Source organism: Peromyscus maniculatus, chromosome 1 (assembly GCF_049852395.1).
Source record: "Peromyscus maniculatus bairdii isolate BWxNUB_F1_BW_parent chromosome 1, HU_Pman_BW_mat_3.1, whole genome shotgun sequence".
Lineage (NCBI taxonomy): Eukaryota > Metazoa > Chordata > Mammalia > Rodentia > Cricetidae > Peromyscus > Peromyscus maniculatus.
The window spans coordinates 159,045,425-159,071,389 of NC_134852.1; the positions used below are offsets into that span (position 1 = coordinate 159,045,425).

Consider the following 25,965-nt stretch of genomic DNA (forward strand, 5'->3'; position numbering starts at 1 on the left):
AAAAAAGTCTTTGGGGATAAATGCTATCACCTTCTTAGAACAAGCCAATAGAGGACAAAGCAGACTGAGGGCAAGAAAGTGGGAGATTTCTGCTGGGGCAATGACTGCTCTTCCAGTTCATAGGTGTGTGTGTGTGTGTGTGTGTGTGTGTGTGTGTGTGTGTGTGTCACCGGCAGTGGGCACAGTTTGTGAGGCAGAAGGCAAATAACTGAATCTTGCCCATCTGTCCTGGACCCAGGCAGGCAGCAGGAGGAACCAAAAGTGTGATTTGCTTGTTCACTTTCTATGCGTTCTCACCAAACAGAAAGTGCCCTGCTCACAACTGGGAGGGAAATGAGGGGTTTCACAATCCGGGATGTTACAAGACAGGAAGACAGCCAGCACCTGGGGAAGCCTTGACGAGGGAGGGAAGAAGGAAGGGTGAGGACCCTTTTCCTACCCTCAGTTCCTTGGACAAAGTTGAGCGAACACACACATCTCGTTTCATTTATAAATAACCCAGGAACATTTTGTTTTCAGTTTTTTGGGGCTGGGTTTTCTCAGTACACAGGGCTCTGGGGAGACATGGAAACCATGGCTGGTGAGTGTGAGTGTTGCTGGAGACAGAGTGCCATGAAGCTATTCAGATGTCTAAACAACCACCTCATTTAGGATCTCAGCCTCCGGCTCTTCTCTGGACCAGGCCTGAAATTACATCTCCGGGGTGGACCCCTCATCTAGGCTGCGTAGGAGGCAGAATCATTGAGCTTCTAAGGCTGGCTGAGGAAGTCTGGACTGGGTTTGCCTGAGGCTCCTGGTCACCAGTTGGCACACATCTGATGGCGACAGCCCCTGCCCACGAGCTTCTTTCTAAAAAAGGGCCATGGCTTCTATTACAGCGATGGGTGAATAGAATGCTAATGAGTGAGGGTTGACGAGACGGCTCAGTGGGAGGAAACACTTGTCAAGGAGCATGGTGACCTGAGTTCAGTGCCTCAGTGGGAGGAAACACTTGTCAAGGAGCATGGTGACCTGAGTTCAGTGCCCAGGACCCACATGGTGGAAAGTGAGAACTTCTGGAAGCCGTCTCCTGACTTGTACACGACACACTCACACCCCCACCCCATAAAGAGAAACTCCAGATCAAAGCTGAAGTCAGGGTCCTGGGCTGGCAAACAGGTTGGAATTTGCTCCTCTGGCTGTGATCTCCGAAGTGGATGACCAAAACCTCCCCAGCTCGCCTTCTCGGGATCCCACCTGACTCAGATCCCCAGTACACTATCTCTCTGTCTTCCACTGGGCCTCCGGTGCTTTCTCTCCCCTTCCTGATTTCTTCCCTGACATAGGTGTCCAGACCCCAGGCTTCTAAAATATCTCAAGGCTATGAAGTTGGACCCAGGCTTTGTTTGTTGTAGTGGTGCTGGAGATGGGCCCCACGGGCTTGTGCATGCCAGGAAAGTGCTCTACCATTAACTGACGAGCCTAATCCATCAATAAGTAGATGTATTTTTAAGACAGAGTCTGTTGCCCAGGCTGGCCTCTCATATTGTTGGGTTCTAGTGATCCTCCAACCTCAGCTCTCCAAACAGCTGAGACCCCGTAGGTGTGTCAACCAGTACCAACTCCCCAGGTTCATTTTAGACTTCTCCATCAGCCCTTAGATCCTCTTCCACTTAGGTGACCTGATACTGGTTACCTAACAATCACAGTCCCCAAATCTCTGACATCACCCACTGAAAATTCTCACCAGCAGAGACAGCCAAGGGCGCCTAGGTGTGGCCAGGGATGATGGCGGGGGCATGAGCCCCGTGAAACAGCCATCAGTTGGTAAGGAGGTTGGGACTCAGAACGGAACAAAAGATGGTACTGGTGGTGTCCCTGACAGGAAAGCGGAAGTTTTTGGGCTTTTGATTTCCCCTAAGTTCCCACAACATTTCATTGTTGCCCAACATTTCCCCCTCTTCCTCACAAGGGGAATTTCCGATTTCACTTCCTCAAAACTCAAGTAGCCAGAAAGCCTCGATTTCTTCACCCCATTCGGAGGATGAAGCTCTTCGGGGCGACCCTGGCCTCTGCCCACCAGGGCCCCTCACTGTGTCCACTGCTGGGTCCCTCTCCCATCTGCCTGAGTGGAGTCCCGCTGCACTCCTCCGCCTTCCTTACCGATTTTCCTCCTCCCGTGGTCCTCTACCTTCTCAGCTTCCCTATCCCCGCCGTCCTGGCTCTCCCCAGAGCCGCTAAAAGACTAAGGGGTGAGGAGTGCGTGGTAGGGAAGCGGGAGAAGAGGCAGCACCCGATGCTTTTGGGGTTCCGAGCCGGTGGAAGCACTGTGGTTGGGGAGCACAGTGGAGGTGTTTGGGGTGCCCAGGAGTCCGCGGGTGCTGGACGGTGCTCAGGCTGAGTACACATCGGCACCAGCCCCTGGCACGGCCAACTGCAGCACTTCCGCGAGCCACGCCCCGAGGGGCGGAGCAAAACAGGTGCGGTTGCCAGGGCACCGCAGCCACGGGCTCGCGAGATTTGAAATCAACCAATGGGAAGCAGGGGAAGACGTGGCACGCGAGTGGGGCCGGGCTTGGAGGACTTTCCCCCGCCCCCTCCCCGGCCGGCCCGGAGGCGGCGGCCTGCGCGCCAGGAACGCCGGGCTCCGGCCTATAAAGGGGCCGCTCGGCGGGGCTGGCGCGGCTCTCGGCAGAGGGCGCTCTCGCGATCCGCGCGCCCGTCCGCGAGCCTGCGCCTGCGCAGTGTGGGCCGCGCCCCGCCCCCTGCCCCGCTGCCCTCCGCCGGCCGGCCGGCCCCTCCTCGGCCGCGAGCCCTCGCCCCGCTCAGCCGCCGCTCCGTCCCGCCGCAGCCAGCTCCGTCTCCGGCAGCATGTTCAGCTGGGTGAGCAAGGATGCCCGCCGCAAGAAGGAGCCGGAGCTCTTCCAGACGGTGGCCGAGGGGCTGCGGCAGCTGTACGCGCAGAAGCTGCTGCCGCTGGAGGAGCATTATCGCTTCCACGAGTTCCACTCGCCCGCGCTGGAGGACGCTGACTTCGACAACAAGCCCATGGTGCTCCTGGTCGGCCAGTACAGCACCGGCAAGACCACCTTCATCCGCCACCTGATCGAGCAGGACTTCCCGGGGATGCGCATCGGGCCGGAGCCCACCACCGACTCCTTCATCGCGGTCATGCACGGCCCCACCGAGGGCGTGGTGCCGGGCAACGCGCTCGTCGTCGACCCGCGGCGCCCCTTCCGCAAGCTCAACGCTTTCGGCAACGCCTTCCTCAACAGGTAACCTACCCCTTCTCTCCAGGCGCGAGGACCGCCGTGGGCCCCCGCAGCCATGGCCCCCGCCGGCCTTTGTCTCCAAGAGCCCCCGCCAGACCCTAGGCGACCACTCCCAGGGACAGTGGCCTAGTTGCGTCCCAGTGACTGCCCAGGTGTCGGGGCATAGGCATCGTCCTCTCTTCTGGCTTCAGTCACCCCCAGGATCTTCCAGGTTATCAGCTTAACTCTGACTCCCTCCCCCTCGAAGACCCCAGACCTTCCCACAGAGCCAGGAGCCGCCGTAGGAAGATGAGCCCTTGCCGTCCCCCCTTTCTTGTTCCTCATTCTGGAAGCAACCAATTCAGTCTCCCTCCTTCTCTGCTGGAGTCTGTTTTTTAAGTGTCATGGGAAACCCGAGACTTATATGTTCTCTTTGCTGGTGTGTGTCTCACTCTGTGCTACATATCCCCAGGGACCAGTGGTTTTGTGTAAGAGGGCGGCCCCCATTGAAGGCAGGGGATGACGGAGTCTCGACATCCCTCCTAAAAGTAGCACTTAAGTGAATTCCAGGCCAGCCAGGAGTACATGAGATGACCCTGTCCCAGAGAAACTTTGTAATGAGTCAATGCTGTCTCAGGAGACTTCAGGGAGTGGTAAGACTGAAATGACCAGACTCCTACATTTCACTATAGAATTGAGAGGCGTTTATGTGCCTCAGTTTCACCAGTTCAAAGGATGAGGCGAGATTGAGCTCCTCAGGATGTTGTGGATCACAGTGGCCTGCCTGTGTGAGGAGCTTTAACCCCCAGGATCACTTCTGTAAAGGCAGTCGGGCATCCTGGCCTCCACCCCCAGAAGGCATGACGGGACTCACAGACCTGCCCTCTGTGCTCCCTCTTTCAAGGAGTGACTGACTCTACATGCCTTTCGAAGTCTGCATTCAGCCTGGGGGAATGGCCCAGGAAAGAATCCCAATCCTGCTTTCCAGGTCCCCGCCCTGTGTGAGCACATTCCTCTACAGACACTGTCCAGCAGTGCGGGGCGGGCCAGCCTGTTCCAGAGCTCCCCTGCTGCCAGGCCTGCCTCCTGCAGGGACCTGACCTTTAATGTTGTCTTTTTGTCCCTTCTAGGCAATTGCAGCCTGCCTTGTTTGTTGATGGTGGTGGTTGCTGACAGGCCTGGATTGAGCACAATGCTCTGGTCCCCTTAGCCTGCAGCCCTTCCCTAAGGGTGTTTGAGCTTTGCTGCGCCTGTAGGTAGGCCGTTGACTCAGACTCCTGTTGGTGGGAGCCGTTGGTCTGGTGAGAAGTTTGGCTCCTGGACCAGAGCTCGTTCATGCATTAGGTCTCTGCCTCAGGAGTGACAGGAGCCTTCGCTCCTGTGAGCCTTCACTGTTCCAGCCACTGCTGTCCTGTGTCCTCACTTCATTGTGAGGGCAGACCTTTTGAAACAAGAACTTGGCCCCTGTTCAGTTTCCCACCTTTGGAAATGCAGAGCTGAAGAGCTGGAAGGATCTCACACACCATTTACCCCCAGCTCATTAACTCATGAAACTCAGGCCCTGCTGGTTAAGGCCATGCCGATGGCCTGTTTTTGTGCTTTGTGCGTTCACTACTACTGTCCCCCCAAAAGGAAGAACTGAGGAACCCTTGGCAAAGGACAGGCACTTTGATAGCATGGGGTCCAGGGGACCCAAGAACTATACTTACATTTCCTCCTTGTCACACCCCAATTCCAGAGGTCCCTAAAATGCTGGTGTAGTCCAAGACCGGAGCTGTGTCAGGATGTTCAGAGCACAGTGCCTCTGGCCAGGGAGGGCACAACAAAGGGGCTTTTCTCTGGCTGATACCACTTTTCCTGGGACTCTTAAGGGACCATTGAGTCGTGAACTTGACTTGCTAGCCTTTTTCTCCGAGTACTCCTCAGAGACAGTGAGAGGAACAGATGGAGGCAGGCATGAAAGAATCCCAAGAGTGGTTTGTGAATGTTCCTCCTTGCATAACTGGACCCACCCACTTGTCCCAGGAACTGAAGTCTCCATCCTTGTTGCCAAGGGAAGCATTTTTACTGCCCCCGCCTTTCTTGCTGTACAGTTACTAGGTATTGTGGAGTAGTAGGTTCTCCTGGACCTGCAGATGCTCCTTTTTGTGTATGTTACTTTTTTTTTTTTTTTCCTGTCACACACTCTCCATTGAGTCTAGAAGTTTCCTCCCAAGCAAGAAGAAAGTCAGGTCTGGCGTGCAGTGACTTAGCAGCAGTAAGATCTGCTGCACTTGGAGACAGTACCTTTCACTTGGTGCCCCCAGCCTGTGAGGACACTGACCATTATCATCTGGGGGTGTGGGGCCACAGGAGACACTTCATCTACCTGAGTGCTCCCCACTGTTGGAAGGGTAGCTTGGAGCCTGTGTCTGGCAGACAATGGGTCTGTATTTTCTTTTTCTTTTTTCTTTTTTTTTTTTTGGTTTTTCGAGACAAGGTTTCTCCATGTAGTTTTGGTTCCTGTCCTGGATCTCGCTCTGTAGACCAGGCTGGCCTCGAACTCACAGAGATCCTCCTGCCTCTGCCTCTTGAGTGCTGGGATTGAAGGCGTGCGCCACCCCTGCCCGGGCACATGGGTCTGTATTTTCTTTGCTCACAATACCTTTGCTCATAATAAGGAGGTTTTTAAAGGAGCCTTTTCTTTGTCCACTAAAGAACCCCACCCTTTTAGACAGCTGATAGCTGCTCTGGTAACTCTTAGTTCAGCATGGAGCGCAGGTCCATAGCCTAGCCTCATCAAGGCTCCCCTCTGTATTGTGGCTTCTTCTTCCGCGGCTGGTTTTGACCTTCAGAGAGTGGTGTGATTGCACTCCTTCCACACTGCTCACGACCGGTGGCCACTGCAGTCCCTCACAAGCAGCTGGCCCGAGCAGTAGTAGAAAGTAGCCATCCCAGGGGCTGGGGGGTGGCTCAGTGAGGAAGGCGAAGACCTGAGTTCGGAGCTGCGGCACCCCTGTAAACTCTGGGTACAGGATCGTATTGCTGGCCTGCAATCCCAGCAAGGGGTTAGGGGTAGGGGAGCAGATGGACACCAAGGTGGATCCTGGGGGCCCCTGGCCAGACAGCCTAGCTTAATCTGTGGGCTACAGGCTTGGTGAGAGAGTCTGTCTCAGTAAGGCAGAGGGTGATAGAGGAAGACACTTGAGGTTGATTTCTGGCCTCCATGTGCGCAGACACGCGCACACACATATACACACATACACACACACAGAAAGAAACCATTCTTCTTTAGTGTATGGGAATTCAGCTAAGTAGTTGGTTTTTCTTATTCTTTTTGTTGTTATTTTGTTTTGATTTGGTTTTTTTGAGTCAGGGTTTTTCTGTGTAGCCTTGGCTGGCCTGAAACTTGTCCTGTAGACCAGGCTAGCTTCAGACTCATAGACATCTGCTTGCCTCTGCCTCCTGAGTGCTGGGATTCAAGGTGTGCGCCACTACCTCTGGACTTTTGGCTTTTTGTTTATTTGGTTGGTTTGGTTTTTTGAAACAGGATTTCTCTGTGTAGCCCTGGCTGTCATGGAACTCAGTTTGTAGACCAGGCTGGCCTTGAATTTACAGAGATTGCCTGCCTCAGCCTCCTGAGTGCTCAGATTAAAGGTGTGCACCACCATGCCCTGCTGTGTTATTATTTCTTTACACTTACTTATTCTGTGTTAGTGTTACATGCTATAGTGCTGTGGAGATCAGTGGACAGTGAGTCACCTCCTTCCACTGTGTGGGTTCTGAGGATTGAACTAAAGTTGTCAGGCCTGGTGGCAATTGTTCCTACCCACTGAGCCAGGGACTTCCTGTAATGACCATGCTGTCCTAGAATTTAATTAGCATCAATCCTCCTGCCTCTGCTTCCTAAGTGCTGGGATTATAGGTGTGCAACACTATATATACCTGAGGAAGTTTTAAGATGGAGTTGCAAAGTCTCAGTATCACACACTGTTTCCCTTCAGAACTGAAGCACTGCCTGGGCTCGTGCAGCTTTCACTAACGAACAGTCAGCAGCTGGGAAGCTGAGCTGTGAGCCCTGGGGGAGGAGAGGGACGGGAGGGAGAGCTGCTGTTTTAAAGCTGGACCTTCTGATAGCATCTCCAGTCAGTTTGTCCAGAGGGAAGGAGGCTGAGACCCCTCCCATGACACTGGACAAGTGTCAGCCCCACGCTGATGTCTCCCTGGCTTTGCTCTCCTGCAGGTTCATGTGTGCGCAGCTGCCCAACCCGGTCCTGGACAGCATCAGCATCATTGACACTCCGGGGATCCTGTCTGGAGAGAAGCAGCGAATCAGTCGAGGTAAGCAGGCTCTGTGCTGGAGGGCCACGCCCCACGCTCCAGGTTCCTTCCAGCCCCAGGCTCTAGAAAAGTGTGTTCAGGTGACAGACTTCTTACCTCATATCTCATCTACACAGTGGTGACCTGAGGGGCCACAGCTGACTCCCTGTGCTCAGGTGACCAGAGTGGCCCAGCTGAGATCACAGTCCGGTCCATGCTGGATATAGCCAGCTGCTTTTGAACCCACTGAGGCTCGGGCCTTGGGCTGTGAAGTAGAGGGCAGGAAATTGCCTGATCTCTGTGCCCGAGCGTCCCAGCCAGCATTGGCTGACCCCTGGACTCCTTGTCCCTTCAGCATGGGAACTGTGTGCCTCTCAGTGTCATGTCAGTTCCTAGTTAGCTGTCAGCCAGGCAAAAGGAGAAACTTGTGTGCGGCCTGCCTGAGCAGCGGTGGGAATTTGCTTCCATTTGCATAGCCCTTGCTGATCCTCAGCCTCCCAGGGGCCATCTGCCAGTGCAGGGGGTTTCCTGCTAGGTTCCGGTCAGTTGGTCGGTCAGTGCCCTGGCCAGTCCAGTTGCGTCACCTCTGGCCAGCTTTTGCCATGCATTTTCAAATGTTTTAGGCTTTTTATTTGTTTGTTTTATGAAATAGAACTTTATTTCCATAGACATAAAGATACCACCTTTTCCAGCATAGTTCAGAGAGGGCCTGGCAGACTGGGGGTGTGGCTCAGTCAGTAGAGTCCCCACTTAGCATGCAGGAGCCCTGGGTTCAGTCCCCAGGACAGCGTGGACAGAACGTGGGGGCACGCGCCTATATTCCAGCACTTGGCGTGGAAGAGAGGCAAGGAGATCAGTAATTGATGAGGGTCATTCTTGGTCACACAGCAAGTCTGACATGAGACCCTTGTTTCAGAAACAGAAACAGACCCCCATCTCCAGGAGGGCCTGGAGCCTCAAGGAGAGCTGTCTCACTGGGTGTATTCCAACCCTGACCACAGAGGCTAGGGGATCCTCTGATCTGTCCCTCATGTTGCTTTGAGGTCCTAGTGTAGGATGAGCACGGCTTTGTTTTAACCCTGGCTTCTTGGTGGAGGGGTAGGCACCAGCCATCGAGTTGAAATACCTTCTGGGAGAGGTTGAGGGCTGGCCGGAAGTGGAGTGAGCCACTGCGAAGGAAGAAGTGAAACCCTCACTCACTGTAGCTCAGTGGGAGGGCACTGGGCAAAATGGCACAGGGCCCTGGGTTCAAAAAGGAAGGAAGGAAGGAAAGCCAGCCAAGGGGCAGTGTTGGAGAAAGGGAAAGGAAAAAAAAGAGGAAACAGTGAAATGGCCCGGTGTTTAAAGGCCACTATGCCTGGTGACCTGAGTTGGGTCCCTGGAACCCATGTCATGGAAAGCATGAACCAGTTCCCACAAGTTATCCTCTGTCCTATATATGCGTGCTGTGGCAGACACACACACACACACACACACACACACACACACACACACACACACACACACGTAATTTAAAAGTTTGAAAGAAAGAAAAGGGAGAAACACCAGAGGCTGGTGTAGCGCTCTACTCCAGGGTTGGGGGGACGAAGGCAGGAGGGTTCCGTCCCTCCTCAGACTCTGTCTGCGAGGACCAGTTTGTTCTCGCTGACGGCTCTTCCCTTTGGCCCTTGCCCTGCGGTGGGGCTGTTAACGCTAGCGGCCTGCGAGCAGTCATGTGTCCCTGCTGTGGCTGTGCTAGGTGGTGTCTCTTTTCTCGGGTTGTGGGGGCCCCAGCCAGCAGGGTGGGGGCTGTGTACAGACTGCAGTGCAGTGAGCTGGCTATCTCTAATCAGGTTAGAAGTGGCCGGTTCAGCTTTTGTTTTGTTTTTATCACGTAGCCCAGGCTGGCCTCCAGCTCTTTATGCATCTGTCTCATCATCCCAAATGCCCGGATTACAAGTGGCCCCAACACTAGTTAGGCTTCAGCCTCACTCACTCTTAGGAGAGTGACTCTCTTGGAAGTTCAAGGGAACAGATTTTGAGACCTATGGCGAAAAAGTAGGGGCCACATTTCTTCTTTCTACTGCTGTTACTATTCAACTTTTTTTTTTCGAGACAGGGTTTCTCTGTGTAGTTTTGCACCTTTCCCAGAACTCACTTGGTAGCCCAGGCTGGCCTCAAACTCACAGAGATCCGCCTGCCTCTGCCTCCCAAGTGCTGGGATTAAAGGTGTGTGCCACCATCGCCTGGCTTCAACCTGTTGAGCAGATGGCACAAGCCTGTGACCCCAGCTACTTGGGGATGGGACCAAACATCCCACGCTTAGAGCCTGCCTGGGCTACCGAGTGGGCTCAGGGTAAGTTAGTGAGATCTTGTTCCAAATGAAAAGAGGGTTGGGGAGACAGCTCAGTTGGTAAAATGCCTGCCACACAAGTTTGTGCCGGTAAAGCCGGCTGTGGCTGTAGACGCCTGTGACCCCAGTGCCAGAGGACAGCGACCGATAGTCTATTCGAGTTAGTGAGTTCCAGGTTCAGTGAGAGACCCTACTGCAGAACATAAGACTGGAAAATTGACAGAGGAAGACACCTGCCACTGACCTCTGGCCCCCACACACGAACACCCTCATTAACGTGTACACACACAGAGAAGGAAGACGGAAATAGAGCTCGGTGGTAGAGCCTTTGCCTTGCATGCGTGAGGCCCCGGGTTCAGTTCTCATCACTAAAGAGAAAAGAAAAGGCCGGGCAGTGGTGGTGCACGCCTGTAATCACAGCACTCGGGAGACAGAGGCAGGTGGATCTCTGTGAGTTCGAGGCCAGCCTGGGCTACAGAGTGAGTTCCAGGAAAGGTGCCAAAGAGAAACCCTGTCTCAAAAAACAAAAAAAAAAAAAAACCAAAAAAAAAAGAAAAGAAAAGAAAAGAAAAAAGAAAAGAAAAGAAAGGCCTTAGTAAGCAATACACTTTTCTTTCTTTTTTTCGGGGTAGAGGGTGAGACAGCGTCTCACTATGTGTAGCTCAAGCTGTCCTGGAACTCACTCTGTAGACCAGGCTAGCCTTGACTCAGATCCACCTGCCTCTGCCCCCCAGTGCTGGGATTAAAGATGTACACTGCCATGTCTGGCATGCATCACACTTTTCTTGCTAGAACGAACGCCATTGCTGGTGGACCTTCAGGGTGTTGGTGGGGGGCAGGGGTTGGGGTTCTTGTGGTCTTTGTAGGCTCGTAAAGGGAACACAGAAGTAACTCTTTCACCAAAGCCAGAGTAAAGCTGGAAAATCCAGGTTAGCGTCTCTTAAGTAAGAGAACTGCAGTAGGAGCCTGTCCCGGCCTGCACCGGGCCGGGGTTTGCTGCCCATTGTCTGAGGCCCACAGACTTATCTTTTGGCTGAGCCAGACTCCAGCAGGCTGGTGTGTGGTGAGAACACAGCCTCAGATAAGAGACAATAGCTCACCCTCAAAGGCTTATCTTCCCAGAATGCCCTTCTGGTGAGGCAGCGTGAGGTCCTCGGGCCTGGAGGAAGGGATGGGATGGGAAGGGTGTGAGGCCCCAGGAGCCCTCGGGAGCTCCTGAGAAGGAGCTCAGAGGCCGCCAGTACTCAGCACAGTGGTGTTCGTCTGCTCTCTGTGTCCTCAGTGTTTCCTAGGCAGAGCAGCTTGGACTTGATGCCCTGGGATCCCCAGCCTGCCACTGGGGCCGCAGGGGTATGTCCTTTCCTGTTAGCAGAGAGACACGGCAGGATCTAAACTTGCTTGTGTCTGGGGAAAACCACCAAAGTGATGCTCTGAGAATGTGATTTTTATTTTCTTCCTGTGCTGGAGATGGAAACAGTGCTCTTACCACTGAGCCACACCACACCCCAGCAGTGTTTCGGTTGGGGCTAACGAGGATACTAGAGTACTCAGGACACTCAGTAGCCTGTGGAGGTGATGGCACACTAGTCCGTGGGCTTGCTGGGCCCTCCAGGTGGCTAATGGGTCCCTGCAACCAGGTTCTTCTTATTTACAGGAGACTCCTCTGATTGAAGGTAGGTTTTGCAGTGAAATACCAAGATGAAACCAGTTTTTCTAAACCATTTTCCCCTCCATAGTCCTACCAATCCCCATTTAAATGTGGCCCAGTTAGGATTTGGGGGTGAATGTTTTATGACGATGAGTAAAATGATCGTATGGCTAGAGGTGCTCAGTGTGGGCTCTGAGATGGTCACAAGCTTATGGATGAGAGGCCCCCCTCATGGACCCTACCCAGCAGTCTGTCCTTCCTTGTGCATGGAGGAGACCAGAACCAAGGAGTATGTCCCATGGAAAGCAGGTGTCTTCCCTCAGAAAGATAGGTCCTGAGGAGCGTGTGCCGTGAGTGCCGGGGCTTGCTGCAGTTGGTAGTTGTTCTTGGAAAACATGACGTCCCTGTGGAGGCCGCTTGTACTAAAGCGTTACCTGTTCCCTTTGGGTCCAGTCCCACCCTGTCGGCTAGCCCCTCCTAACTTTTTGCTCTTTCCCTCATGGTCCCTCATATGTGCAGGAAATTCCAGAAAGATAAGTAGGGCTGGCATAGACCAAAGTGGTCAAGCTGCTTGGACTCTGGTAGGGACCCCTGATAATTGTCCCTTTGGGGTCTCAGGCCCAGCTTGCCTGACATTGCTTATCTGCTGCAGCTGGAAAGATAACATTCTCTTGTGTCAGCAGGGTAAGGTGGCCTTTGGGAGCACCATTTATTCCTGAGTGCCACTCGTGTGACTGATAACGGGACCCAAAGGGCATCCAGGGCTGTGTAGGGCTGGTGCCCTTGGCTCCCAGGGTCATTACCACTACATGATCACACTGTGCCTAGGCCTGGGGTCTGCCCGTGTCAGTCCTTTGTGGGCAGTGCCAGGGAGCATGGCAGTGCCCTCCCGACCATTGTCACTGGGTGACTGTGGGCTTTGCTGTAACTTTGGCGCCTCACTTGACCCCAGAAAAATTAGATCAGCAAAGAGAGTGGCTTCGGCTTGGCTTAGTGGCATCCTGTCTGGCCTAGTGCCTGCCCTGTTGCTCGCGTTGGCTTATCTATGTGCCCCTGATATCTCTGCTGTTATGTATCGGAGGAAGCCATTGTTTTCTGATGAGGAACTCCATCTGAGGAGCACTGAGAGATGAGCCTGGGGGACACACAGCTGGCTAGTGTCTGCACAAGACTCACACCTGGAAGGGGCTCTGTGCATACTGCGTTGTAGCCCAGAGAAACTGTGCCAACGTGGACTCGGAGGGGTCCGACCCTGATGAGGCTGGTGCTGGGCTGGGCTTCCCGGAAACCTAGGCCACCATGGCCAGACCCTAGTCCAGAAAACACTAGGGCTTTGAGTGGCTGTGTTGTCTTCTGCCTCCAGACAGAAGCCACCTCATGCTGCCCATGGAAGGCTTGTAGAGCTCAAGGCCACGCTGACTGTTCTCTTGGGTTCTCACTTGCCTTCCTCCACCTGTCATGGTTCTCGGGCTTCACCTAAGCTCCTCTGTTCCTAGAGGTAGGATAGGCCTTTGGCCCCGACTCCGTCCCTGCATCCCAGAGCCCAGTGACCCAGAAGTGGGCCTACGCCATGGGTAGTTAGTTCTTTTGCCTTGGTGACCATCTCCTGAGATGCCACGTGCCCCTCCAGCCCTTCCCATGATGGTTTGTGGACCAGAGAGTGTTTTCAGGGGTTGCCAGAAGCTTGGGCCGGCTCGGTGCTGTACCCCTCTTGGTTTCACTGTGCCTGCCACACAGGATGATACAGGTTTAGCCCCCAGCTTAGTACTGCAGGAGCCAAGTGGCTGTAACACATGGCCCTCTTAGGGCTGTTGGTAACCGTGATAGGGACTTCCGTATGCTGGGCTCTTACCTAATGCCTGGCACACAATTAAGTGTGCAAATATCAGCCAGTTAATAAGGAGACTGAAAACTCCAGGGTTTCCCAGACTTTTGCTGTTTTCTGAGTAATGTCTCTGAGAGGAAGTACTTAGGCAATACTTCTTCAGCTGGGTTTCTCCTCAGACTCCACAGCCCCCTGAGGGCTGACTGGGCCCAAAGCCTTCACCCCCACCCTCCCTGCCTCCCCCTCTCTAGGCAAGCATGCTGCTTTGGCCTTGCTTCTGGTGTGGGTGTGCCGGCTGCCTGTGGAGGCGTCGTACCAGGCTGTGCTGGCCTTGGCACCTGTTCCCCAGGCTGCCAGTCGGCGGCGGGCTAGGGAGCAGCTGGCCCGAGTGCCTGCAAATGTTGGGTTTATATTTGGGGTACCCAGCATTCTTCACCCCTTAGAAGCTACCCTTGCCTCCTCATCCATCAGATGTGAGTTTCCTGGGCTCAGTGCAAATGTCTGAAATAAATGGGAGCCAACCTTTACAGAGTGCTGGTTATCTGCCAGGCATGCACTGCACCCAACCTTCTAGTGGTCTTGGGGAGGGAACTGACGTCATGTCAAGAGAAGGGCTGGGGATTCAGAGAAGGCAAGTGGCCTACTCCAGTGGCCCAGCTGCCTTCTGAGTCTGAGCGGTTCAGGGCTGAAATGCGGGTCCTACCGAGTCTGCCTGCCCTTCCCCCAACCCTGTACTGTCACTTATTTTCAGGTCAGATGTACTTAGGGCCACCTTGCATGTCTTGGGTCAACCCTTTTTGCAACAGCCGTGTCCCCCTGCCAGCAGGATAGAGAACCCCTGAACTGGAAAACTCCCCTGTGCAGTCCCTCTCTCCCTGTCCTGGGTAGTTCAGTGACATTCGTCTTTGAAGTTTAAGCTTGCCTTTTCCAAAATGTCTCTTAAATGGAATCAGGCAGAGTATTTTCTTTGGTGGAGTCTGGCACTTCTGAGATTTATCCATATGTTTGAGAAGGTCAAGGGTTTGTGCCTTTAAAAAATGATTGTCTCTCTAGAAATGGAATCAGATCCTAGATCCTCACATCTTCAGAGACGCTCTGCACTGGCTGGGCCATATCACATCTCAGTTTTTGGACTGTTTCTTTCACTCTAGAATGGGTCTGGGCCACCTCTGGTTTGAGGCAGTGTTGAATCAGGCTACCAGAAACATCTGTGTACAGGACTTGATGTGGACCTGAGCTTTTGTTCCCCTGGGGCAGATGCCTAGGGGTGGAGGCCCCTTACTTAACCTCTGTGCTATTTGGAGTGGTCCTTCCTAAGAAGTTGAGCGTGAGGAGGAGGAGGAGTCCTCTGTGTGCCACGTGCCCCAGCTCTGGGCTCCTGCTGCAGGGCCAGTGCAGTTGGAAACTGTGATGGATTCCTTTGGTGAGAAATAATGAGACCCGTCCTGTTTGAATGACAGGAAGTAAGAGTGTATGGGAGACAAACACTCCATTGTTTTATGTTCTAGAAATTTTTGGAATGTGTGAAGCAACTTTCCCTGGCTACTGGAACTACCTGTGTTTGGAAGAGTGCTGCTGTAGGGTGGGGTGCTTCATCATAGCCTGGGACCCCACCTCTGACCCCCCTCTTGTCAGGAAGGTCAACTAACTTGTAGATGGGCCAGCAGCACCTGGAGCGACCTGGGCTCCCTGCACACAGTGGGCCTATGGAGGTTTGCTGGGAACCGCTCTTGTGCTGGCCTTCGGCTCCCATCACCCTCTCAGTGGCCTCAATATCCATTCCCTTGAGGCTTAACTCCTCTCTACTCCTACTACTTCCCAGTCCCTGGTTTTTATTTTATTTTATTTTATTTTATTTTATTTTATTTTATTTTATTTTATTTTTTTGGTTTTTCGAGACAGGGTTTCTCTGTGTAGCTTTGTGCCTTTCCTGGAGCTTGCTCTGTAGCCAAGGCTGGCCACGAACTCACAGAGATCCGCCTGGCTCTGCCTCCCGAGTGCTGGCATTAAAGGCGTGCGCCGCCACCGCCGCCACCCGGCCGGTTCTTAATTTTTTTTTTTTTGGTTTTTCGAGACAGGGTTTCTCTGTGTAGCTTTGCGCCTTTCCTGACACTCACTTGGTAGCCCAGGCTGGCCTCGAACTCACAGAGATCCACCTGGCTCTGCCTCCCGAGTGCTGGGATTAAAGGCGTGCGCCACCACCGCCCGGCTCCGGTTCTTAATTTTTAAGAATTATTATTTTTGAGTGTGTGTGTTGTCTGTATGGTGCTCTTGAAGGCTGTTGGGTCTGTTGGAACTGGAGTTACGTATAGTTGTGAGCTGTTATGTGGGTGCTGGGAATTGAACCTGGATCTTTTGGAAGAGCAACCAGTGCTCTCAACTGCTAAGCCATCGCCTCAGCCCCGGGTTTTAATTTTCTGAGACACTCCTAGATGGCCTCAAACTTGGCCTGTTTCTGCTCAGCCTCCTGAGTGCTAGGATTGTATGATGTGCACCACCATGCTGGTCTTAACTTTGTGTTTGTGTTTGTTTTTGTTTTATTTATAATTAATTTATTTCTTTTTTTGTCCACTGGTGTTTTGCCTGTACCTGCGCGTATGTCTGTGTGAGGGTGTCACATCTTTGGAACTGGATGTTCAGTTCCAAACATGTTACAGACAGTTGCAGGCTGCCTTGGGGGTGCTGGGAATTGAACCCAGGTCCTCTGGAAGAGCAGTCAGTGCTCTTAACAGTGAGCCATCTCTCCAGCCCTTGTTGGTTTTTTTGTTTTGTTTTGTTTTTAAAGACAGAATATCAGCCAGGTGTGGTGCCACGGCCCTTTAATCCCAGCACTCAGGAGGCAGAAGCAGGAGGATCTCTGTTCAAGGCCAGCCTGGTCTACATAGTAAGACACCCTGCCTCAAAAAAAACAAGCAAATAGAGCCTGGGCTGGCTCTAGCTCATTTCCCCAAGGATGACCTTGAATGCCTGAGTCTCCTGCTTCTACCTTCCAAGTACTGGGATTATAGGCATGCATTATCACACGTGAATTTCTTTAACTTTAATTGTTGTAAAATATACCTCTAGATAAAGTGCTGTTTTAACTTTCTGAGGGTACATTTCAGTGGGGTTGCTACCTTCCCATTGCTGTGCGGCCATCACCCTGTCTGCCTGAGAACTCTTCGGTTTCCCAAAACCTTCTCAGTCAACACTGGTAGCCTGCCCTCCATCCCAGCACAGGCTCCGCCATCTTTGAGTGTGCCTGCCCTGGCTTCCACAGAAGTGGTCCATGGTTGGTGGGGTTTGCCCCTAGGCTGGTTGATTTCATTTGTTGACACGGCTGCTTGTCCCTTATCTCAAGGCTCTGGTTTCCACTGGTGTCCCTCCGCTGCAGTCGCCGTCTCTGTCTAGCCCATCCTCTCAGACTGAACGCGTTGTATCTGGTGTCCCCTGGTGTCCATTCTGTCCAGCCAGTCAGTGCGGTGTACCCTTGTAGACCCTTCTTTCCTCTTCGTGGGTACATGGCTCCCTTTATGCTGTGGGCGTGCTGTTGTGTACGTGGCACAAACATGTGGCCCTACCTAGTGTGTCAAGAGTCTGAAGCCATTGCTCTGCCAGCCCTTGTCACATGCCGGGCAGTATGCTGTGAGGCTGGGCCACCGTGTGGATCTCGAAAGGGCCACAATGTCACTGCACTGTGGTCTCCAGTGCCCCTGAAAGCTGGTGTCTCCTCTCTAAAGCCACAGAAGGCACCTCTAAGGGCAGTGAGGGACATTGGGTTCAAGAGTGCCAGATGGGCCTGCAGCTTATAGTCACATGCACGTCCTGTCACGTGGCTGCTGTCCTGTAGGTAACCAGTGAGTGTGTTTGATCACCCGTAGCATCTCCCTTCCACCAAAAGTGTATTTTCCACAGAGAACAGGAAACCAAGCTTGGTAGCTTTTGCCTAAAATCCTACCCCTCGGGAGGTTGAGGCAGGAGAATTGTCACCAGTTTGAGACCAGCCTGGGTTATGGAATAATAGCCTGTCTTAAAACACCAAAAAATAATTAAATAAATGGAAAATCCCCTTCACCTGGAAGAAAAGAAGAAAGACTTAAATGGCGCTGCACATGGTGACTCATGCCTTTAATTCTTGTACTTGAGAGGCAGAGGCAGGTGGAGCTCTGAACGTGAAGGCTAGCCTGGTCTCCTAGTGAGTTCCAGGCCAGCCAGGGCTACGTAGTGAGACCTTGTCCTCCCAGAAAAGGAAAAACAAAAACAAAAACAAAAAAACGCAACCAGCTTGAAATGATGACCAAGAACCAGACTTGTGGAAGAGGAGAGGAGCAGCCAGCGCTTTCTCCCTTTTCTCCTTTCTGTGTGTGCTTCCCCCACCCAGAGGGAAGGGGGCTGAGGCCATACATACGGTGGGGCTTGGGGAGGTGACCTCCGCTTCCCCGCTGTAGCCCTGGCTGCCTAGCCAGAGCCAGTGGGACGGTGCTCGGCCCGGGGTGCCTGTTCCCGGGAACTGGGGTTGGGCCTCGCTGCTGCCCCAGCTGACTGAATTAGGTTCAGTTTCAGATGAGGCCAAGTGGGTGAGTGGGAAGGAGCGGAGGCCTCGCTTCATTGACCAGGGGAGCCATGGTTCCTGAGTCAGCGTTTCTTGAGCACTGTGCTGTGTTCCTAGAACTCACACCGAAGGCTTCAGGGCCCCAGGCAGGCCCTGGGGTCAGCTGGGGTGCGGTAGCTACTACCTCTCCTGGCCTGTGCTTCCCCACTGTCTGCTCTAGACCTTCCCTTCCGGCTTTCTGCTGACAGTTCACTCCTTACTGTCCCCTCCCTGTGCTGCAGGGAGCCCGGGAGCCCTGGGCCTTGTACTTTGGAACCAACTGTCCTAGTAGCTGACTGCTGACATGCAGTGACCTGGCGCTTGCTGGAGCTGCGCACGGGAACCTCAAGCAGCCACCCACAGGCCAGGCCCTCCCCTGCCCAGACTGCAGCTCCTTGTACCCCCACCTGGGAGGAAGCCCGGCCTGCTTAACAGTCTGCCCAGATCCCTGTGTGGAGGTCAGAAGACAACCTTGTGAGAAGGTTCTTTCCCTCCACTGTCACGTGGGTCGCAGGGATCAAACTCAGACTGCCAGGCTCCTGTGGCCAGTGCTCTTTATCTGCGGAGCCATCTCCTTGGGCTGGCTTCTGTTAGAACATTCGTCTCTGTTGTTTCCTGGCACTGCCTGGGATTGAACCCAGAGCCCTCCCCATACTGTGCAAGTGTGCTGCCTCGTTTCATAGCCTGTGCTCTTTTGGCCGTCCCATTGTGGGAGAGACTCGCTTCTCTGTGGCCTTGGCTGCTGTCCGGCCTGAAGCCACTGGTGGCAGGCAGGAGTGTTTGACTTGGCCTGTCTAGCCTAGTACCTCCAAACGCCGTTACCCCAGAGCGCAGCGGCGGCTTTACACACAGGCTGGGAGCAGTGGCCAGGCCAGGCCGGGGCCTGTCTGTCTCCCGACTGCAGTGTCAGCAGCGGCCTTGGTGAACGGGGTGGTGGGGTGTTGAGTAGCTGCAGTTTTTAACACTGCCCTCCCCGCCGCACCCTCCTGCCTTCTACATCTGGAGAGGGGGTGTCGGCCCTCCCGAGGGTGGGGTTGGTGGAATGGCTTTCCCAGAGAGTGCTGGAGCAGGCTGTGGGCAAGAGCCTGCCTGGGCCGGGCAGGCAGTGTCCTGGACTGTCATCTGTCTGAGTGGCTCCTCCAGCTCTCCTTTCAGGGGCTTGGCAACTCTCTGAGAAGTACTTAGTGGTTCTCAGATGGCTGGCCTACATCTGGGGTGACCTGGGACCTGTACATGTTAGCTGAGTGACAGAGACTGAACCCAGGGCCAAGGAGAGTGTCCAGATTCCACTGGAGAAGTCAGGCTGTGCCTTAGGCTCTAAGCTGCTGTTTCCAGTCTTCCCAACTCTGCTTAGTGTTCCTAAAAGGTGAGCAGTGGAAAAACATTTGAGGAAGCAGAATTGTCAATTGGGATGAAAGGTAAAAGTGCTGTGGAGTCCAGAAGCCACGGACCTAAGTTTATGTGGAAATGACAGACTGGGGCAGTGTCAGACGTGTAGCTTTCTTTTTGAATCCCAGGTTGTGACTCCAGGACCTGACCGCTACACCTGCATCCCAGGCCTCAGAAAGGAAACCGCAAGAGGCTCATACACTTTTCATATTCATTCGTTTTTAAATGTTAGTTGTGTGTGCACGGACACATGCCGCAGTGCAGTTGTGGAGATGAAGAGGACAGCTCTCCGGAGCGGCTCCTCCTCCTTCCTCCCAGGGTCCCAGGGATCATGTCAGCAGCCGTCTTGTTGGCCCGAAATCATACTCTTGTTTTGTTTGAACCAGTGGCACGTCTCCTAGGCTGACCTCAAATTTGTTCTGTAGCTAAGGGTAGTGACCTTGACCTTTCTGCCTCTGCCTTCCAAGATAGCCAGCGTGCACTAACCACCAAGCCTGGCTAATAGTACTGTTATTAATGGAGGAAATTCCGGTTATATCTCTGTCATAGATGACTCAGGTCACCTCCCCCACCCCCCCCACCCCCGAGACAGTTTCTTGTGTAGCCCCAGCTGTCCTGGAACTCACTCTGTAGACCAGGCTGGTCTTGAACTCACAGAGATCCACTTACCTTTGCCACCTGAGTGCTGGAATCAAGGGTATTCATCACCACTGCAAGGCCTTGGGTCCTTTTAACTGGGATAGGAAACAGCATAGAGTAAGATTTAGGCCTAGAGTCTGCCCAGGTCAGCAACTTAGTTTAGAGAAGCATTTAAGACCTACAGAAAAAGGAAGTGGTCTGTGGTACTTTTGAGGGCTTGTTGGAAAACAAAGGTCAGTAGACCTTCTGGGAGGGTTGGGAGTTGGTTTTATCAGCTATGGAGACCTTTTGGTTTCTGTTGCAACGACTGAACTCAGCTATTACAGACAGAAGTTGGCACAGACATGGAAATGAGTGCCTTTGTTTCAGTAAACTTTATTTATATAAGGAAGCGATGGGCCAGTCGTGGTCCCTGAGCTTTCCAGCCCCTATTGTAAAAAAATGAGAGGCTTGCCCAAGGATCTGGTGTTTAGACACTGGATGGAGAGCAGCTGTAGGTGTGAGTGCTGCTGTTTATTGTCACTGCTGTGTGTGTGTGTGTGTGTGTGTGTGTGTGTGTGTGTGTGTGTGCGCGTGCTGAGCTGTCACATAAGCTTAGTGGCTTGCTTTGCCTGAGCATCTGTGCATGTCATATGGGTAAAAATACCCCTTGAGGCAGGAGAGATCAATGAGTCTGCCTTTGGGCTGTTGTACTGTTCAGATCAGAGCATTTTAGGAATTTACAAAATAACCCCTGGCCTAGAAATTCCAAGCCACGTTCTCCTCAGAAGCACTCGGGAAGCCTTGGGGCCATGCTCAGTCCTCTCCTCCCTCAGGTTATGACTTTGCGGCTGTCCTCGAGTGGTTTGCTGAGCGTGTGGACCGCATCATCCTGCTTTTTGACGCCCACAAGCTGGACATCTCAGACGAGTTCTCAGAAGTTATCAAGGCCCTCAAAAATCACGAGGACAAGATCCGTGTGGTGCTGAACAAAGCTGACCAGATTGAGACCCAGCAGCTGATGAGGGTGTATGGAGCTCTCATGTGGTCGCTGGGGAAGATCATCAACACCCCCGAGGTGGTCCGGGTCTACATCGGCTCCTTCTGGTCACACCCATTGCTCATCCCTGACAACCGGAAGCTCTTCGAGGCAGAGGAACAGGACCTCTTCAAGGACATCCAGTCTCTACCCAGAAATGCTGCCCTTAGGAAGCTCAATGACCTGATCAAGCGGGCCAGGCTGGCCAAGGTAGACCCTGTGGGGGGGGGGGTGAGGGGTGGCTGCTACCAGATAGGCCTGGGGGCTCTGGGACTGGCACTTGGGGCCCAGTCTACCAAACGTGTCACTTTGCCTGTGTGTGTACCCACTGTGCAGCCTGCTCTCCACGGAGGTCTTTATCCTGTGTCCTCCGAGCCCGCTCTGTCTGAGGCTTAAGCCCCACCTAGATCAGAAAACGCAAAACCACGCATTCACCTTAGCACTGTCAAACAGGAAGTTCCTACAGAAGGAGGGAGGCCACTGGGAAGTGGAATATGCTGGCCTGGTTGGCTTCAACAGCCCCCTAGGGTTTGTGGGGCTAGTGTGCTCCGCTTGGCACTGAACAGTGGGGACTCCCGGGGGAGGGGTGACACACGGCCCCCACTCCAGCCTTCCTGGGAGAACCCCGCACATGTGGCGTAGAAGCATTGGTTATTTGGTGTTGCTGGGTAGGCATCGGGTTCTGCCTGAGCGGAGGACTGGGGAGCCATCCTGGTGGGATAAAGGGACCAGGGAGGCCTCCGTGGAACTGCTTTATAAGCTGGGACAAGAAGTGGCTAGAAAAAAAGGTGGATGCCAGTCTGTGGCCCAGACAGTGCTGGATGCTGCAGTCCAGACCCCTGGTGGCTGCTCTCTGCACAGGCCACCACCCTTCCCCTTGGGTGGGAATCTGGGCCGTGCCCAGGCTAAGCACCAGCTTCTGAGGTGCTTGAAGCCCTGGAACCTTAATGGTAACTGAGCCTGTGTGAGAGCCCCAAATGGCCAGAGCCAGGGAGTGAAGGTGAGTGCAGCCTCTGGGCCTTGGATAGCCGAGTCTGCCTTGTGGGCCGTCTGCATCAGTCACGGGAGGGACAGTTCAGTGATGGCTCAGGAGAACGCTTTGAACAGGAAGACTTGACGTGGGGTGGATGGCGGGCTAGTGACCCTGTCCAGACACTGTTAGCAGGTCCCCACCGTCCCTTCAGAAGCTTAGCACATGGGTCAGTTTTTTTAAAAAAATGGACTCTAAGCAGATGTTGTGATGAGCCCGTTGTCAGACTAAGCTAGAGGCTGAGGCAGGAGGATACCTTGAACACTTGGTTTGAAAGTAGCCTGAACATTATAGCCAGACACTGTCTCAGAACACCAAAGCAGGTTCTTGCCTGGCCTCCCCCTTGAAAGGTCTCTGATCAAGAGACCCGTCGTGTGAGCTACCCGGTTTCCAGGGAGACATCTCACGGGGTAGGGTGTTGACAGCTGACTGGTGCACGTGGAGAAGGAGAGGCAGGCACCAAGTACCTGCGGCCATTACACAGTCACCTCAGGACCTGAAAGCGCTTCCCAGCCGTCCCTGTCTCATTGCTCATCAGTGTGCGCTGCTGGGGCTGGTGTCCGCACACTAGACACCAGGCACTCACCCCTGCCTGCCTCAGGGCCAGTCAGGAAACATTTGGGGCCTTCCCTGGCCGGGGCAACCAAGGCCGACACTTTATCCTTCATTCCGGCCAAGTGTCCACCATTGTCACTCAGGTACCCAGGCTGGCAAAGGTGTGGCATTTCCCATCCTCTTCATAGGGTACAGGGATGGGTTTTTGGTTGGTTGGTTTTTTTCAGTATCTTCAAATGTCTGGGTACATAGGGTCTCATGAGCTGAGCTGGGCAGTTCTGAGAAAGGAACTCATGAGAACACCCATGTGACTGCCCAGGGTCCTAAAGCAGCTGCCAGGTAGTGCACAGCTGGAATCCGGCGGTCTCCAGTGCTGCCCCAGACACGTCTTATCCCACTGCTTGCTTTTCCTGGGGAGAGAGTGATTCCTTGGCTTGTGCAGGCAGAGCTGGGGCTGACTGTGTAACCTCCTACCACAGCTTTCCTGGGAGGCCTAGACACCAGCCCCAGGGGCTGGGAAGGACTGCTCCTCTTGGATGGTTTTGGGCCAGGCTGTTGCCTGGGCTGAGTAGAGAGCAGTGGATGTGCTGGCGGGGGCGGGGGGGGGGGGGGGGGGGGGAGGGGGGGATGAGGAAAGCTTTCATGGAATTTTCTGGTCCTGAGTTGTCTAGGCCTGTTCTGGTGACATGTGGCTAGTTGCTCAAGTGGGATTCAGCTGGGAATCCTGAGCACTGCACAGATGCATGTCAGGCAGAGGCTCCCACACAGCTCTCTGTGGCTTGCAGTGTGTTGTATTATTGAGAGGGCAGTGCAGGGAGAACACAGGTAGAAAAACAGGCCGAACTGAATTGTAGTTGTGTACAAGAATATCACTGTCTGCCGTCTGTTGGAAGCGCCCTTTCCTGCATTCCAACCCCAGGCAGTGAGCTGTCCCGTCAGCACTGTGTGTCACTCTTAGGCCTTTGGGTTCTTGTGATGGCGGCTTCAGCTTCCAGCTTGACTTTGACCTTTCTGCTTCCCTCTACCCAAGCAGGGAACTTTAGGCACTAGAGGTCTTGAAGATTCTGAGGGGTGTGCCAAGGCAAGGCCCTCATGCCTCACGGCTTCCTGTCCCTTCAGGTCCATGCCTACATCATCAGCTCCCTCAAGAAGGAGATGCCCAATGTCTTCGGGAAAGAGAGCAAGAAGAAAGAGCTGGTGAACAACCTGGGAGAGATCTACCAGAAAATCGAGCGGGAGCACCAGATCTCCCCCGGCGACTTCCCGAGTCTGCGCAAGATGCAGGTACAGTCACCAGGCCATCCTGGACCGTTCTGGGTGCTGTGTGGTGCTGGCCCGTGGTTCTGGAGGGAACCACAAAAGGAAGCAGCTGCTTAGTCACCAGTTCCCCGCCCGAGTCAGAGCTGACCTAGGTCGAGACACTGACCCCAGAGGGGATGTGCTGACTCAGCTGGGGGGACTCTTCACTGCGGCGCTAGCTTGTTGCCTGAGCTGGGAAGTGGGAGCCCCGCTCTCCCTGCTTGGCTAGCCTGGCTCGGTCACTGTGCCTGGAGTCTGGGAGGCTGCCCCATCCAGGCTTTCCTTTCTCCTCCACTCACAGGAACTCCTGCAGACCCAGGACTTCAGCAAGTTCCAGGCCTTGAAGCCCAAGCTGCTAGATACAGTGGATGATATGCTAGCCAACGACATAGCCCGGCTGATGGTGATGGTGCGCCAAGAGGAGTCCCTGATGCCCTCACAGGCTGTGAAGGGTGGTGCTTTCGATGGCACCATGAATGGGCCTTTTGGGCATGGCTATGGCGAGGGGGCTGGCGAGGGCATCGACGATGTTGAGTGGGTGGTTGGCAAGGACAAGCCCACCTATGATGAGATCTTCTATACACTGTCTCCTGTCAATGGCAAGATCACTGGCGCTAATGCCAAGAAGGAGATGGTGAAGTCCAAGCTGCCCAACACGGTGCTGGGGAAGATCTGGAAGCTGGCTGATGTGGACAAGGATGGTCTGCTGGATGACGAGGAGTTTGCTCTGGCCAACCATCTTATCAAGGTCAAGTTAGAGGGCCATGAGCTACCGGCTGACCTTCCTCCGCATCTCATCCCACCCTCCAAACGGAGGCATGAGTGACAGCCATGCCTGACATATTTCCCCGACCCCAGGGCTGCTGGCACTTTCTACCTGCCAGCTCCTTGCCTGCCCATGTGGGCCTGGACCTGGAGGGGCAGAGATTGGGGGAGGGGGAAAGGGTCGCCATTTTTCAAGGTCCATAAAGACTGAGCGGTGTTTCCTCAGCTCTTGACTAGGAAAACCACCATCTTTCTTTTAAGGCTGTCCAGGGTTCAGCGGGGAGGCACGGGTGATGCTTGGATGTGAACAGTGGGATTTTGTGCACAAGAACCATGGATATTTTTAATATATAATGTTAGAGGCAGCCTTCTTTCTTGCCTCCTCCTCTGTCTCACAGCCCCACACGCAGCCTGTCCCTGCCCCGGCCAGGCAGCAGCAGTGACCGGGGAATCGCCTCTCACACCTCACCCTGGCACACCCCGGGGCAGCTGCCCCGGCTGTGGGCAGGAGCTTCCTGCTCCCTCAGTGTTTGTCAGACTGAGGGTTACTCATGGGCGGGCCTTGCCTCCTCCTAGTGCTCGGGTGAGCTCTCTGTGCCTCTGCTGCGGTGTGGGGTGCACACCCTCCCTTTGCTTCCGCACCCCATCTGACATCCCAGCCAGCACAGCAGCCACAGTTAGAAGCCTCAGCCGCCGTTAACCTCTGTGGAGACTGGAGGGGTGAGAGACAGTGTCTTCCAGGAAAATATATAAGCTAGGTATTGTTCCGTAAAGTGACACTTCATACTTGACCAAATTTTCCAGTAACTTCCACAACACTTGTGCAAAGCTGTGATTTTTGCCCCTTTCCTGTACTCCTGCCTTGGATCAGTCCACCTCACAGCCAGCATAGAGCAGACCCCTGGGGCTTGAGTTTGCTTTCTGGCTGAGGGGCGGTCATCCCAGCTCCTGCTCCGAGTGGTCTGAAATGTACTCCCTTAAAGTCAACCTTCATGGCAGCTTTCTGGAGCCCCTGACTGCCTTGGGGCGGGCAGTGGGCCCTGTGACCAGGGCTGGGCTGGTGCTGGTGCTGGTAAGAGGAAGCTTGTGGTCCTGGCCTGGTGTAGTGTCCAGGCAGCAGGACAGGGAAGACCCAAGCCCTTCCCTCACCCTCTCATTTCCTTCCTCCCCTCCTCCCCTGCTGAGCCAAGGAGGTCCGATGTCCTGAGATCCCGGACTGAGCAATAAGCCAGAGCTAGCAAATGACCCCTTTAGCTGCCTCACTGCAGCCTGGGGACCTGGACACACCCTGTGGCCAGTGGTTGGCTGTCAGGGTGGGCTTCACACTGAGGTGGGTGGGGCAGCTGCAGCCTGCTCATCCACGCTG

The 25,965-nt window shown here is 54.1% G+C and overlaps 1 protein-coding gene and 1 long non-coding RNA gene across 2 annotated transcripts; one reads left to right on the plus strand and one right to left on the minus strand.

Annotated features, from left to right (window-relative positions):
• Positions 1 to 481: 481 nt before the first annotated feature.
• Positions 482 to 2,427, minus strand: LOC143269974 (uncharacterized). Its single transcript, XR_013046790.1, has 2 exons — positions 1,012 to 2,427; positions 482 to 960 (listed from the first exon to the last, which is right to left on the minus strand). It is a non-coding gene; the product is annotated as an uncharacterized LOC143269974 (long non-coding RNA).
• A 230-nt stretch (positions 2,428 to 2,657) lies between these two features.
• On the plus strand, positions 2,658 to 24,964 carry Ehd1 (EH domain containing 1). The gene is made up of 5 exons (XM_006980691.4): positions 2,658 to 3,254; positions 7,453 to 7,550; positions 20,748 to 21,160; positions 23,655 to 23,819; positions 24,136 to 24,964. The coding sequence occupies exons 1-5, from the start codon at positions 2,851 to 2,853 to the stop codon at positions 24,658 to 24,660; spliced, it is 1,605 nt and encodes a 534-aa protein (XP_006980753.3). The 5' UTR covers positions 2,658 to 2,850; the 3' UTR covers positions 24,661 to 24,964.
• The last annotated feature ends 1,001 nt before the right edge of the window (positions 24,965 to 25,965 follow it).

Bases quoted from the DNA above. Each gene is read 5' to 3' on its own strand.
- Ehd1 (XM_006980691.4), top strand. From the start codon at position 2,851: ATGTTCAGCTGGGTGAGCAAGGATGCCCGCCGCAAGAAGGAGCCGGAG. The intron at 3,255-7,452 runs GTAACCTACCCC...GCTCTCCTGCAG, and splicing joins GGCAACGCCTTCCTCAACAG to GTTCATGTGTGCGCAGCTGC. The intron at 7,551-20,747 runs GTAAGCAGGCTC...CTCCTCCCTCAG, and splicing joins GAAGCAGCGAATCAGTCGAG to GTTATGACTTTGCGGCTGTC.